Genomic DNA, 15235 nt, shown 5'->3' with positions numbered 1-15235 from the left:
CTCTCCTTCTCTCTCTCTCTACCTCTCTCTCCCTCTCTCTCTCCTTCTCTCTCTATCTCTCTCTCTCTCTCTATCTCTTTCTCCCTCTCTCTCTCCTTCTCTCTCTATCTCTCTCTCTCTCTCTCTCTCTCTCCCCCTCTCTCTATCTCTCTCCTTCTCTCTCTCCTTCTCTCTCTATCTCTCTCTCTCTCTCCTTCTCTCTCTCTCCTTCTCTCTCTCTCTCTCCTTCTCTCTCTCTCTCTCCTTCTCTCTCTCTCTCTCTATCTCTCTCTCCCTCTCTCTCTCCTTCTCTCTCTATCTCTCTCTCTCTCTCTCCCCCTCTCTCTCTCTCTCTCCTTCTCTCTCTCCCCCTCTCTCTATCTCTCTCCTTCTCTCTCTCTCTCTCTCTCTCTCTCTCTCCTTCTCTCTCTCCCTCTCTCTCTCTCTCTCCTTCTCTCTCTCTCTCCCTCTCTCTCCTTCTATCTCTCTCTCCCTCACTCTCTCTCCTTCTCTCTCTCCCTCTCTCTCCCTATCTCTCTCTCTCTCCTTCTCTCTCTCCCTCTCTCTCTCCCTTTCTCTCCTTCTCTCTCTATCTCCCTCTCTCTCCTTCTATCTCTCTCTCCCCTTCTCTCTCTCCCTCTCTCTCTCTCTCTCTCTCTCTCTCCTTCTCTCTCTCCCTCCTTCTACCTCTCTCCCTTTCTCTTTCTCTCCCTCCCTCTCTTTCTCCTATCTCTCTCTCTCTCTCCTTCTCTCTCTCTCTCTCTCTCTCCTTCTCTCTCTCTCTCCCTCTGTTTCTCTCTCTCTGGAGAAGGAAGCAATACTTTTGAATGTAGGGGAAAAAATGCAGAGGAAACTATTTGTTTCTTGAAAGAGTGAAGAGTATAATAGTGAAGAGTGTAATAGTGAATAGTAATAGTGAAGAGTGTAATAGTGAAGATTGTTATAGTGAATAGTGAAGAGTGTAATAATGAATAGTGAAGAGTGTAACAGTGAAGAGTGTAATAGTGAATAGTAATAGTGAATAGTAATAGTGAAGAGTGTAATAGTGAATAGTAATAGTGAAGAGTGTAATAGTGAAGAGTGTAACAGTGAAGAGTGTAATAGTGAATAGTAATAGTGAATAGTGTAATAGTGAAGAGTGTAACAGTGAAGAGTGTAATAGTGAAGAGTGTAACAGTGAAGAGTGTAATAGTGAAGAGTGTAATAGTGAATAGTGTAATAGTGAAGAGTGTAATAGTGAATAGTGTAATAGTGAAGAGTGTAATAGTGAAGAGTGTAATAGTGAAGAGTGTAATAGTGAATAGTGTAATAGTGAAGAGTGTAATAGTGAAGTGTGTAATAGTGAAGAGTGTAATAGTGAAGAGTGTCACAGTGAAGAGTGTCATAGTGAAGAGTGTAATAGTGAAGAGTGTAATAGTGAAGAGTGTAACAGTGAAGAGTGTAATAGTGAAGAGTGTAACAGTGAAGAGTGTAATAGTGAAGAGTGTAATAGTGAAGAGTGTAACAGTGAAGAGTGTAATAGTGAAGAGTGTAATAGTGAAGAGTGTAACAGTGAAGAGTGTAATAGTAAAGAGTGTAATAGTGAAGAGTGTAACAGTGAAGAGTGTAATAGTGAAGAGTGTAACAGTGAAGAGTGTAATAGTGAAGAGTGTAATAGTGAAGAGTGTAACAGTGAAGAGTGTAACAGTGAAGAGTGTAATAGTGAAGAGTGTAATAGTGAAGAGTGTAACAGTGAAGAGTGTAACAGTGAAGAGTGTAATAGTAAAGAGTGTAATAGTGAAGAGTGTAATAGTGAATAGTAATAGTGAAGAGTGTAATAGTGAAGAGTGTAATAGTGAAGAGTGTAACAGTGAAGAGTGTAATAGTGAAGAGTGTAATAGTGAAGAGTGTAATAGTGAAGAGTGTAATAGTGAAGAGTGTAACAGTGAAGAGTGTAATAGTGAAGAGTGTAATAGTGAAGAGTGTAATAGTGAAGAGTGTAATAGTGAAGAGTGTAATAGTGAAGAGTGTAATAGTGAAGAGTGTAATAGTGAAGAGTGTAACAGTGAAGAGTGTAACAGTGAAGAGTGTAACAGTGAAGAGTGTAATAGTGAAGAGTGTAACAGTGAAGAGTGTAATAGTGAAGAGTGTAATAGTGAAGTGTAATAGTGAAGAGTGTAATAACAGTGAAGAGTGTAATAGTGAAGAGTGTAATAGTGAAGAGTGTAATAGTGAAGAGTGTAATAACAGTGAAGAGTGTAATAGTGAAGAGTGTAATGAGTGTAATAGTGAAGAGTGTAATAGTGAAGAGTGTAATAGTGAAGAGTGTAATCGTGAAGAGTGTAATAGTGAAGAGTGTAATAGTGAAGAGTGTAATAATGAAGAGTGTAATAGTGAAGAGTGTAACAGTGAAGAGTGTAACCGTGAAGAGTGTAATCGTGAAGAGTGTAATAATGAAGAGTGTAATAGTGAAGAGTGTAATAGTGAAGAGTGTAATAGTGAAGAGTGTAATAGTGAAGAGTGTAATAGTGAAGAGTGTAACAGTGAAGAGTGTAACAGTGAAGAGTGTAATAGTGAAGAGTGTAATAGTGAAGAGTGTAATAGTGAAGAGTGTAACTGTGAAGAGTGTAATAGTGAAGAGTGTAATAGTGAAGAGTGTAATAGTGAAGAGTGTAACAGTGAAGAGTGTAATAGTGAAGAGTGTAATAGTGAAGAGTGTAATAGTGAATAGTAATAGTGAAGAGTGTAATAGTGAAGAGTGTAATAGTGAAGAGTGTAATAGTGAAGAGTGTAACAGTGAAGAGTGTAATAGTGAAGAGTGTAATAACAGTGAAGAGTGTAATAGTGAAGAGTGTAATAGTGAAGAGTGTAATAGTGAAGAGTGTAATAGTGAAGAGTGTAATAGTGAAGAGTGTAACAGTGAAGAGTGTAATCGTGAAGAGTGTAATAGTGAAGAGTGTAATAGGGAAGAGTGTAATAGGGAAGAGTGTAATAGTGAAGAGTGGAAGAGTGAAGAGTGTAATAGTGAAGAGTGTAATAGTGAAGAGTAAAATAGTGAAAAGTGTAACAGTGAAGAGTGTAATAGTGAAGAGTGCAATAGTGAAGAGTGCAATAGTGAAGAGTGTAATAGTGAAGAGTGTAATAGTGAAGAGTGTAATAGTGAAGAGTGTAATCGTGAAAAGTGTAATAGTGAAGAGTGTAATAGTGAAGAGTGTAATAGTGAGGCAGATTGGGTTCCAGTCTCCAGGGTTCTGCAGTGATGCCACCTGGCCGGACTGTATGATGCATATTACCCATAATCCTAAACACAGGAACAGCCTTTTGCCAGAGGCAGCATCGTTTCCTATCTAGTCCAGCCAGGATTGTTGAACCTTCCCCCTATTCAGCCATGCCTATTATGAACATGACCTCCTCCTGCCCCCACCCAGGTGTCTGGATGGAGGTGAGAGCAGGGACGCCTGTCATGTCAGCCCAGATCTGAGGTGGGGGGGGGCAGACCCAGGTGGTTAAGTGGGGTTGATAAGCGTATGGAATTGGTACTGCGTCACCGTGAGGTCACTCGCAGGGCTGTTCCCTAAATTAAAACCGTCATGAAGATTTCACAGATTCCCTTGAAGAAGGCTTAAAGGGACGACAGCCGCTAAATGTCCCTGAAGAGCAGCGTTTTCTATGGGCTGGACGACCGCGACGCTGGTGAACACTTTAACACAGCCTTCGCTTTCCTACTCACCCCTCATTTCTAGCAATTGGAAAGCAAAATTTGATTTATTCTCTATGCGAGATGAGAATGACTCATTCATTTCATAAAAGGTTTGTTTTCTGCTTTTTTTGCTTTATATTCTAGTGTTATTATTTATTTATTTTTGAATTGTTGCCCTAAATGTCACATTTCCATCTAATCTAGGGAAAGTAAAAAATAAGTTCCTGGGGACTTTCAGGTTAATAGCAACACCATTTGTATCTGACAAGCTGAAAAGGTCAAGCAATAAACCACTGTTGAATTGGCTTGGCCTATTTTCAAGGCAATATGTACCAAAATGCTCCCAACATCATATCTGACTGACTGATTGGTTGGCTTGATATGTGATTGACAGGTCTGGTGAGATTGTAATGACTGAATAAGCCAGTGAGACGGAGGCGTCTCGTATCTCTCTCTGTGCACGTTCCGTTGGCGTTCCGTCCGCCATCTCGCCTCACCGTGGCGCGTTGATGAGTCACGCCTGGGCGGCGACGTGTCTGGCTGACGATTTGGTACGTCTCAGAACGCCGTTTCAAAATGGGGTTGGCGGGGGGGCTGCCGGCGGCCATGTTGAAGGGAAGCCAGGAGGCTCCGTACAGTATTTCCTCCCCGGTCCTCTCCATCTGTGTTAGGAGCGCTGAGGAGCTCTTTGGAGGTTAGGAGTGTGTGGGGAGGGGGGGGGGGTTGTCAGCTGTTTGGAGGTTAGGGGTGGTTGTTAGGTGTTTGGAGGTTAGGAGTGTCTGTGAGGTGTTTGGAGGTTAGGGGTGGTTGTTAGGTGTTTGGAGGTTAGGGGTGTCTGTGAGGTGTTTGGAGGTTAGGGGTGGTTGTTAGGTGTTTGGAGGTTAGGGGTGGTTGTTAGGTGTTTGGAGGTTAGGAGTGGTTGTTAGGTGTTTGGAGGTTAGGGGTGGTTGTTAGGTGTTTGGAGGTTAGGGGTGGTTGTTAGGTGTTTGGAGGTTAGGGGTGGTTGTTAGGTGTTTGGAGGTTAGGGGTGGTTGTTAGGTGTTTGGAGGTTAGGGGTGGTTGTGAGGTGTTTGGAGGTTAGGGGTGGTTGTGAGGTGTTTGGAGGTTAGGAGGGTCTGTGAGGTGTTTGGAGGTTAGGGGTGGTTGTGAGGTGTTTGGAGGTTAGGGGTGGTTGTTAGGTGTTTGGAGGTTAGGGGTGGTTGTGAGGTGTTTGGAGGTTAGGGGTGGTTGTTAGGTGTTTGGAGGTTAGGGGTGGTTGTGAGGTGTTTGGAGGTTAGGAGGGTCTGTCAGGTGTTTGGAGGTTAGGAGTGGTTGTGAGGTGTTTGGAGGTTAGGGGTGGTTGTGAGGTGTTTGGAGGTTAGGAGGGTCTGTCAGGTGTTTGGAGGTTAGGAGTGGTTGTGAGGTGTTTGGAGGTTAGGGGTGGTTGTGAGGTGTTTGGAGGTTAGGGGTGGTTGTGAGGTGTTTGGAGGTTAGGAGTGGTTGTGAGGTGTTTGGAGGTTAGGGGTGGTTGTGAGGTGTTTGGAGGTTAGGGGTGGTTGTTAGGTGTTTGGAGGTTAGGGGTGGTTGTGAGGTGTTTGGAGGTTAGGGGTGGTTGTCAGGTGTTTGGAGGTTAGGGGTGGTTGTTAGGTGTTTGGAGGTTAGGGGTGGTTGTTAGGTGTTTGGAGGTTAGGAGTGGTTGTTAGGTGTTTGGAGGTTAGGAGTGTCTGTCAGGTGTTTGGAGGTTAGGGGTGGTTGTTAGGTGTTTGGAGGTTAGGGGTGGTTGTGAGGTGTTTGGAGGTTAGGAGGGTCTGTCAGGTGTTTGGAGGTTAGGAGTGGTTGTGAGGTGTTTGGAGGTTAGGGGTGGTTGTTAGGTGTTTGGAGGTTAGGAGGCTGAGGTTTTTGAGATTCCCCTCTAGCTGCCTCAGCCACAACTATCTCCCAAATCCATTTATCATTGTCTGCTCAGTCTCCAGTCAGCCCTGAAGGCTGGTCTGGGCTCTCTCTCCTGGGGGATAATACTGGCCTCTGTCATAGAGGCTGCATGGAGGCCAGGTGATACTGGCCTCTGTCATAGAGGCTGCATGGAGGCCAGGTGATACTGGCCTCTGTCATAGAGGCTGCATGGAGGCCAGGTGATGGAGAGAGACAGGACTGAGTCAGCCGGTGTGAGAACCAGTGTGAGAACACCACGTCCTGTATGGCTGCTTTCTCCCCCTCCGACAATTCAAAAACATATTCAGTGAACTAGTTTGAAATATACTTACTGATAATGAATTTGATCTTTTTGAGTATTATTATTATTATTATTATTATTATTATTATTATTATTATTATTATTAGTAGTAGTAGTAGTAGTAGTAGTAGTAGTAGTATCATCATTATTTTACTATTATTATTATGATTATCATCATTATTATTACAGTAGGACCCCACTAATCCGAACTTCAGAGATCCGAACCTCCCAGTCTACCGGACAGGCTTAAAAAACGTTTTGTTTTTTTTGAACCTGCTATCTGGTTACTGATGGGATTTTCATTACAGTACTGTAATTGCATTTAAATCTGTCATAATAAACATGTACTGTATCCTACTGTGAAAACTGAACTGTATGTAGACCTACATGTTGCCTGTAGGCTGTACCTACTGTCACGTTTCATTTCTTTGTTACTCTAAAGCGGGAAAATGTTGATCTCAAAACGCAAACGAGTCGTCCTCACTCTACTAAGTACTGTATTTGATCAAAGCACTCAAGTGGAAATTAGTTTTATTATAGGCTAGGCTATATGAGTTTAGTTGGCTATTTGATTGCAATTTTGATGCATTTTCACAAGTAATTAAGGGTATTTATCGGTCTATTATGAGTCTATATGAAACAAGTACCACTTATTGAATTTGGTGCATTTTAACATAAATTTCAGTCATCCGGACATTTCAGAGATACGAACGACCTTCGGTCGTTGGGTTCGGATAAGTGGGGTCCTACTGTATTATCATTATTATTATTATTGTAATAATAATAATAATTATTGTAATTATTATTATTGTTGTTATTGTTATTAGTAGTAGTAGAATTAGTAGTCTTTTTTATTATTACTATTATTGTTGTTATTATTCTATTTTAATATTAATAATTGTTTTCTTCTCTTTTCATAGGTGCTGTCAGCAGAGCAATGACAGAAGGTATGTAGGCTGCCAACGCCTCAAAAATGTTCAACATTTTAACAGCTATTTGTAAATTTATTCTGACGGATATCATTTCTGATTGTGTAGTTGTGTGCAGTGGTGCATTCATCTGGAGATCTGTAGGTGCACACACACACACACACACACGTGCACACACACACACACACACACACACACACACACACGGTATGAATCAGTAGTGGTTCCTTGGTGCTGTCGTTCTTGATTCTGAGCAGACATGCCTGATTGGCCACGGCTCTGTGTAACAGATAAGCCGTCTCAGTCTCAGGGTTCTTCTTCTACTGTTGCGCTGCCTGTTGTGAAGCCACATGCTGGTGCTCCTGTAGGAACACACCAACTCAGCTCCACGTACAGCACTACCCCCGGTTACCTGGTTACCGTCCCAGACTAACGGACCGAAGAGATTTACATCTGCACTCACTCTCCCAACGGAATTATTTAACCTGCAGTGAGTTTTTAGTTTTAGTTTATTCAACAATAGAAAAATTCAAAACACAATGATATACATCAATACAGTAGCTGGATAACACTGTAGGTTACAAAGACATCGCCAAGGAGAACATAGTAAAGTCTAGGACTTGTGACAGGAGGCAGAGCAGCATGTGGCTAGGCAGCATCCAACAATAATCACACCTCATCTAAACTAAACATCCTTCTACAATATCCCAATACAACAAGAGCATAACCAGGTAACAACACCATGAGCATAACCAGGTAACAACACCATGAGCATAACCAGGTAACAACACCATGAGCATAACCAGGTCACAACACCATGAGCATAACCAGGTCACAACACCATGAGCATAACCAGGTCACAACACCATGAGCATAACCAGGTAACAACACCATGAGCATAACCAGGTAACAACACCATGAGCATAACCAGGTAACAACACCATGAGCATAACCAGGTAACAACACCATGAGCATAACCAGGTAACAACACCATGAGCATAACCAGGTAACAACACCATGAGGAGAATTACAGGCTGGCATTTCTATAATCCTACATTTTCCATACGTTTTGCAACTTAGTCAGTCATTAACCTGTCAAAACCTGACGTCTAGTGACACTAGAATGGGAGTCATGTGCTGCGTTTGTCATGGAATTAAAGTCAGAATACATTTTTTTTTTAAATACATAAAAAATGAATTAACTAAAGCTGTTGTTCTACAATTTAAGTAATGTGTGCTTGTTGATGCTGAACGCTTTGTGATCAGGGGAAATCATGGAAATATTATTAAATTCAAATTAAACTTATTATTAAATTCTTTATTTTCCACAAGGGCTTCTTTTGTGGAGTGGAAGACATACTGTAATATAACACACAACACAACACAGAACAACCAGAGACACAGAATGCATATCTATTACACAATAAACATTGCATTTACAGATTAAAATATAATGTTAAGGATACATTTAGAAGTGCATAGTGCTTGTGTGTGTGTGTATGTGTGTGTTTGTGTGCGTGTGTGTGTGTGTGTATTTGTGTGTATTATGCTAAATATATTGTCACTTTGAGGCAACAAAATATTGACTTTGAGGTGTGATTTCTGTTTTTTTTTTTTTTTACATCCAACCTTTGCGTAGGAGGCTCTCCAGACGTGCGTATGGATGTGCTGTGTGGATGTGCTGTGTGGATGTGCTGTGTGTGGATGTGCTGTGTGGATGTGCTGTGTGTGGATGTGCTGTGTGGGGATGTGCTGTGTGGATGTGCTGTGTGTGGATGTGCTGTGTGTGGATGTGCTGTGTGGATGTGCTGTGTGTGGATGTGCTGTGTGGATGTGCTGTGTGTGGATGTGCTGTGTGTGGATGTGCTGTGTGTGGATGTGCTGTGTGGATGTGCTGTGTGTGGATGTGCTGTGTGGATGTGCTGTGTGGATGTGCTGTGTGTGGATGTGCTGTGTGTGGATGTGCTGTGTGTGGATGTGCTGTGTGGATGTGCTGTGTGGATGTGCTGTGTGTGGATGTGCTGTGTGTGGATGTGCTGTGTGGATGTGCTGTGTGGATGTGCTGTGTGTGGATGTGCTGTGTGTGGATGTGCTGTGTGTGGATGTGCTGTGTGGATGTGCTGTGTGTGGATGTGCTGTGTGTGGATGTGCTGTGTGTGGATGTGCTGTGTGTGGATGTGCTGTATGGATGTGCTGTGTGGATGTGCTGTGTGGATGTGCTGTGTGTGGATGTGCTGTGTGTGGATGTGCTGTGTGGATGTGCTGTGTGGATGTGCTGTGTGTGGATGTGCTGTGTGTGGATGCGCTGCATATGGATTGGCTGCTGGTACTTGGAACCTCACAGTCTTACTGTTTCCCCCCCATTCGTCAACATGGAACACAAAACACTCCGATAGCTGCGTCTGTTGACATATTTCTTTCCTCTCAGTTAATTTCTGACTCCATTATCTGGCGAATGACAAGCTAAGCTCCAGTCTCCCTCTACGCAGCTCACACAAAGGGCCCCGCGGAGCCGGGCCTGTCGGCCTGATAACATTGTCACGCCTGATGTTTGTAGGGACGGAGGTTGAGTGGCAGCGGGGGTACAAGGCCATTTCTGCTCACAGAGAGGAGATTAGACGGCGCCCGAGCTGAAGCAAATCTGGTTGGTTTTTCCAGAAAAGTCTGCTGTTCCCTGTCAGCCGTGGAAGCGGCTTAACGGGTCGTTCCTTCTAATTGAGTTCCTGTGACTTTATTCCTGAATAAAGATGTGACGGACTGTGATGCGTAAGGGGGTTACATGTCCATACAATATAATATATTCCATAATAAAGCAGGACAGAGTTTATACCGTTTCTTCTCCTGGTTCAGACCCTCATGCTGCTGCATCTTCTTCACTTAGCAAAGACAAAGATCCCCTTGAAAACTAAGTTTTTTTTGTTTTGTTTCATTATATATTCTGATACTGCGAGTGAAGTCGTTATATATTCTGATACTGCTTGCGAAGTCATTATACATTATATTCTGATACTGTGTGTGAAGTCATATATTCTGATACTGCGAGTGAAGTCGTTATATATTCTGACACTGCATGCAAAGTCATTTTATATTCTGATACTGCATGTGACCGCTTGGCCAGTCATCCTTGGAGATATAGGCTACACCGAAGAGCTGGCCATCATTGATCGTCCAGCGCATAGCTATTTCCATCCCGGAGATCGTCATGTCATCAGTTTAACGTACGGCCTGACGCCAGCTGATGGTGGAAGTGACCGCTAGCCCAGCCTCCTACAGAACCAGTCTCTCTTCAAACGGTGTGCAGGCACATCCATTACGCCACTCTGGTGGTGGATCATCTCTCATAGAAACAGCTGCTGTGATGAAACGAGCACCTGGATCATCGTAAAAGGAGAGCCCACCGTCCCTCAGTCACGGACCTCCGCTAAGCGCTGTCCTCTACAATCCGTCCCCCCTACGGTACCCTCCGTCCCCCCTACGGTAGCATCGCCCCGCTAAGCGCTGTCCTCTACCCTCCGTCCCCCCTACGGTACCCTCAGTCCCCCCTACGCTAGCATCGCCCAAACCCAGGGACCTCCGCTAAGCGCTGTCCTCTACCCTCCGTCCCCCCTACGGTAGCATCGCCCAAACCCAAACAATCTCCTCGGTGAACCCTGGGTGGGTCGGTGTCTGCTCCTCTACGGGGTGGGGTGGGGAGGGTGGCGTACTGAGCGAGGGGCCCAGTACAGTTGTGTGTTTATTGCTATTGTTACTGATCATCACGATCTGGCCACGGGCCCCGTCCGTTAGCCTGCAAAGGCCTGCTGAGCTACACTGTGCTGCGCTAGGCTAAAGTGTGGCGCTAAGCTTAAGGCCTGCTGGGCTACACTGTGCTGCGCTAGGTTAAAGTTCTATTGGGCTCTGCTAAGCTAAAGGCCACGCCGCTAAGCTAAAGGCCTGCTCGGCAACACTGTGTGGCGCTAAGCTAAAGTGTGATGCTAAGCTAAAGGCGTGCTGGGCTACACTGTGCTGCGCTAAGCTAAAGTGCGGCGCTAAGCTAAATTGCATCGCTAAACTAAAGTGTAGCGCTAAGCTAAAGTGTATCGCTGAGCTAAAGGCCTGCTGGCTACACTGTGCTGCGCTAAGCTAAAGGCCTGCTGGGCTACACTGCGGCGTTAAGCTATAGTGCGGCTCTAAGCTAAAACGCTGCCCCGCCTGCTGTGTTGCTGCAGACTTTGAGCTGTTTAGTGAAACCTATTCCAGGGGGACTGGCGGCGCCCGGTCGCTGCCCTTTCAGTAATGCTCATCTGCCCCACGGTGCTCTGCTGTCAGGGCTCTGGCACCACTTCTGACTGCGCTGCCTCCAGAGTCGTGTTAGCGTGATCCAGGGAGAGGAGTCGGCCGCGTTGGGATGGACAGCTGCGGTCCCGGAGGACACAGGACACCGCTGCACCCTGGGCGGCCCTCAGGCCATCTGACTCACGGGCTGAACTTTTATTTCCTGGACCGAGCCGAGTGTTTTGTAGTTCTATCTCATGCATATGTATGAAGCATGGAGAGCTTACAAAGCTGACATTCACACGGAGGACGGAGCGAGGCAGACCTTCAGGGAGGAGAATGTGAGGCTCTTCTCTCTGTCAGGAAATGCAGCAGATAAACCACCAGGGGCAGTCTGGCAATATGACCCTGGGCTGCCCTGGTTCCTGGGTTAGGAGAGTTGCCCCCCCACCCCCACGTCCTTAGAGTAACAGTGGTAATTATCAGCCAATTTCTTGCACCAGGGGCAGTTATTTATTTATGTCTGTAGATGACATGTAGAGTGGCAGTTCCCTGATTAAGCCAACGTGTAACGCGGAGGCGCTGCGTCCCCTTATCGCCCAGCGGAGGCGAGCGGGGGGGGGGGGATGGCTCTGTGACAGGCAGCAGGATGGGGGGGATAGGTCAACAAGAAGAAATGCTAATGATATGATGTAAGACTGAGTAAGATGCCAAGCAGGGCTTTTCATGTTGGCTGCTTGAATCGGCGCCGTAAAAACAATCCCTTGTTCGTTAAATTGAACATAGAACACAGAAAGACTAGACTTTAAACTGTAATTTCAATAGGGAATGGGAATGTAGATCATTATAATAGAATAATATCCTCAACCAAAAACTCATGCAAGCTCTCCCAAAGTAGTTCTCATTGCTTTGAAATCTTCTTATTTTTTACTTCCCCACTGCCGTTTCTTCTCCAACATGATGGTTTCGGTACAAGAAAAGTTATTGTAGGCAAACTTTTCCAGAGTTGTACACTTTTCTAGGGGCCTCTGTATCTTGTTGTATCTCCCTGTCTGCTGACGTGATGCGGTCGCTGAATTCCCTCCTCAACGCTGGGCAGGCGAGCCACTAGGAGTTGTTTGCTCAGGCGGCCTGTTTTTCTGTGGTGTTGCTTATTAAATGCATTGTCACCAAAGAAACAGCACAGATCTCTCTCTCTCTCTGGGATAAACTTGCTTTGGTTGCTTTTGCGATAGAGCACCAATTATATTCTTTCCTAGCCCTTGTGAAGTATTTCTGTCAAAATGGTTTCCATTTAATAGCCTATGCTTTTTCCTTCGCTCCTTAAAATTTGGAAGTGTTTCAAAATGTGAAAAATATTTCAGTGTCTTGGCGCATTTGATTAGTGGGCGTTGCGGTCAGCGATACCTCTCGCTGTTCTGTGAGCGCACTAAGCCTGGATTTTCTCCTAATTTGCTGTTGTCAATCAAGGCTATTTTTTCTCCTCTCTTCAAAATGGAGACTGTATTATGAAGGAGGCTTTTGTACAGCCACTGGAAAGGTGCTATTCCTATTCACAAAAAGCACCTAAACTGATAGGCCAGATGCTTCACCTAACCATCTGGGAACTCTCCCTTGGAAACTGTTTGGAAAAGGGACTTTTCACTTTCAAAAATAATTGGCAGGTGATTGGATGAACCATCTGTCTATCACCGTCTATTAGAGTTGCAAAATTCCGGGAATATTCAAAGTTGGAAACTTTCCATGGGAATTAACGGGAATTTATGGGAATTAACAGGAATTTATGGGAATTAACAGGAATTAACAGGAATTTATGGGAATTAACGGGAATTAACTGGGAATTTGGAGGTTATTTATACCAACTGTATTTATCTTGTCATGAACAGACATACATATAAACATTTTGCTTTGTCATAAGCAGACATGCAGGCAAACATTTTTCAGTGAAATTTTCAGGACAGCTGTCATGGCCGCCGCCGGTGACTGTCAGGCGGGGCAGAACGAAGGAGTTTTTAAATGGTAAATGAACTGCACTTATATAGTGCTTTTCCACCTTAGCGGCACTCAAAGCACTTTACAATGGCCTCTCATTCACCCATTCACACACATTCAAACACCAATGGCGGTAGCTGTCATGCAAGGTGCTAACCTGCTCATTGGGAGCAATTTGGGGTTAGGTGTCTTGCTCAAGGACACTTCGACATGTGGACAGTCGGAGCTGGGATTCGAACTACTGACCCTTCGATCACTGAACGACCCGCTCTACCAACTGAGCTACAGCCGCCCCATGTCAGTATTGACTTAATTTGTCGATGAAAAATAAAAAATTCTGTCAGATATCTTAGTTATAACGACACGGAGCTACAAATGCAGTTTTGTGTATATATGTGGGGTAGAAATTAGATTTTGAGAACTCACAATGTTGGAGCTAACTAGGAGCCCTGTAGCCATGGAAACGCAACGTTAGCGGCTAAGTTAGCCAGCCAGTGGAGCGGTCGTGAACGTAACGACGTAACCCACACATTCCCGTCACCTGACTCCAGTAGCATGCTACCTTTTCTTGCCTGCTATATCGTGTTTGTGGAGTAGTAGGTACTAAGTAGCATGCTATTTCTCGCCTGCTATATAGCAGGTAGCAGGCATTTCGGACACGGCCCCGGTTCTCATGGAGGACATTTATTTTGGATTCTAAGTGCGGCAGCCAGAAAAACCATTACAAGGAAGTGGTTTAATCCGGTAATACCCACAATAGATGAATGGTTGAATCCGGATGTCATTTATGATATTTTTAAGATGGAGAGAATCACCTTTTCTATTAGTTTGCAAAACGACAAATTTGTGAAAAGATGGGGAAGTTGTATTGAGTATATTCCACCCATACGACCATCTTTTATTTAATGTAAAAGTCTGCTTTTTGTTTTTGTTTCTTGTATTGTTTTTCTTATACTTGAGTGTCATGGAGGGACACCCCAATTCTTGTTCTTGTCCCAGTTGTGTTTGAGTTTGTTTTATTTTTTATTTATTTTTATTAATGTATTTTATATTTCAATCTTGGCTACTTGAGCGGTCCTCCTCATGCCTTTGTATAGCAACTGTTATGTTTTAGAACAGAGCACTGCGGGTTATTGGAGATGAGAGTGATGTGATTGCTTGTGTGAATAAAAAAATAAATTCAAAAAAGAAATAGTGGTCATAGAGATGGAGAGGAGTGACAGAGAGGTTAGGGGTGGAAAGGTGTCTTGTGAAGATGAGATCCAGCTGATTGCCGGCTTTGTGAGTAGGAGGAGAAGAGGAGAGGTGAAGATCGAAGGAGGAAAGGAAAGAGTCGCTGAGAAGGATGAGTGCGAACCCATCATCAGGGAAGTGCGAGACTAGGGTATCAAGCTCCTCCAGGAACTCTCTAAGGGGCCTGGTGGGCGATACATGACAGCGATGGTGAGCTTGATTGGATACGTGACAGAGACAGCATGGAGTTCAAGAGAGGGCGGGGGAACTGGAACAGAGAAGAGAGAGTATTTCCATGTTGGGGAAATGAGCAGGACAGCACCCTCACCTCACCTCACTGCTCTGGGGTACCACCACCTCACCTCACTGCTCTGGGGTACCACCACCTCACCTCACTGCTCTGGGGTACCACCACCTCACCTCACTGCTCTGGGGTACCCTCACCTCACCTCACTGCTCTGGGGTATCACCACCTCACCTCACTGCTCTGGGGTACCACCACCTCACCTCACTGCTCTGGGGTACCCACACCTCACCTCACTGCTCTGGGGTACCACCACCTCACCTCACTGCTCTGGGGTACCACCACCTCACCTCACTGCTCTGGGGTACCACCACCTCACCTCACTGCTCTGGGGTACCACCACCTCACCTCACTGCTCTGGGGTACCCTCACCTCACTGCTCTGGGGTACCACCACCTCACCTCACTGCTCTGGGGTACCCACACCTCACCTCACTGCTCTGGGGTACCACCACCTCACCTCACTGCTCTGGGGTACCCACACCTCACCTCACTGCTCTGGGGTACCACCACCTCACCTCACTGCTCTGGGGTACCACCACCTCACCTCACTGCTCTGGGGTACCACCACCTCACCTCACTGCTCTGGGGTACCACCACCTCACCTCACTGCTCTGGGGTGTGGGAGAATGACTACACATCTCACAGAGCTGA

The 15235-nt window shown here is 45.0% G+C and overlaps 1 protein-coding gene across 1 annotated transcript in view; it reads left to right on the top strand.

Moving 5' to 3' along the window:
• Nucleotides 1–15235, top strand: part of LOC311322084 (double-stranded RNA-specific editase 1-like) — a gene marked incomplete at both ends in the record, with an annotated part of 41508 nt that overhangs the window by 10292 nt on the left and 15981 nt on the right. The window contains one exon of the mRNA XM_084454094.1: nucleotides 6791–6817. Within this exon, the coding sequence (XP_084310220.1) occupies nucleotides 6791–6817 (27 nt within the window). The remainder of the gene's footprint in view (nucleotides 1–6790; nucleotides 6818–15235) is intronic.

The sequence above is a fragment of the Borostomias antarcticus genome (genome assembly GCF_949987555.1).
Source record: "Borostomias antarcticus genome assembly, chromosome: 19".
NCBI lineage: Eukaryota > Metazoa > Chordata > Actinopteri > Stomiiformes > Stomiidae > Borostomias > Borostomias antarcticus.
This window is presented reverse-complemented; position numbering and strand designations above follow the sequence as displayed.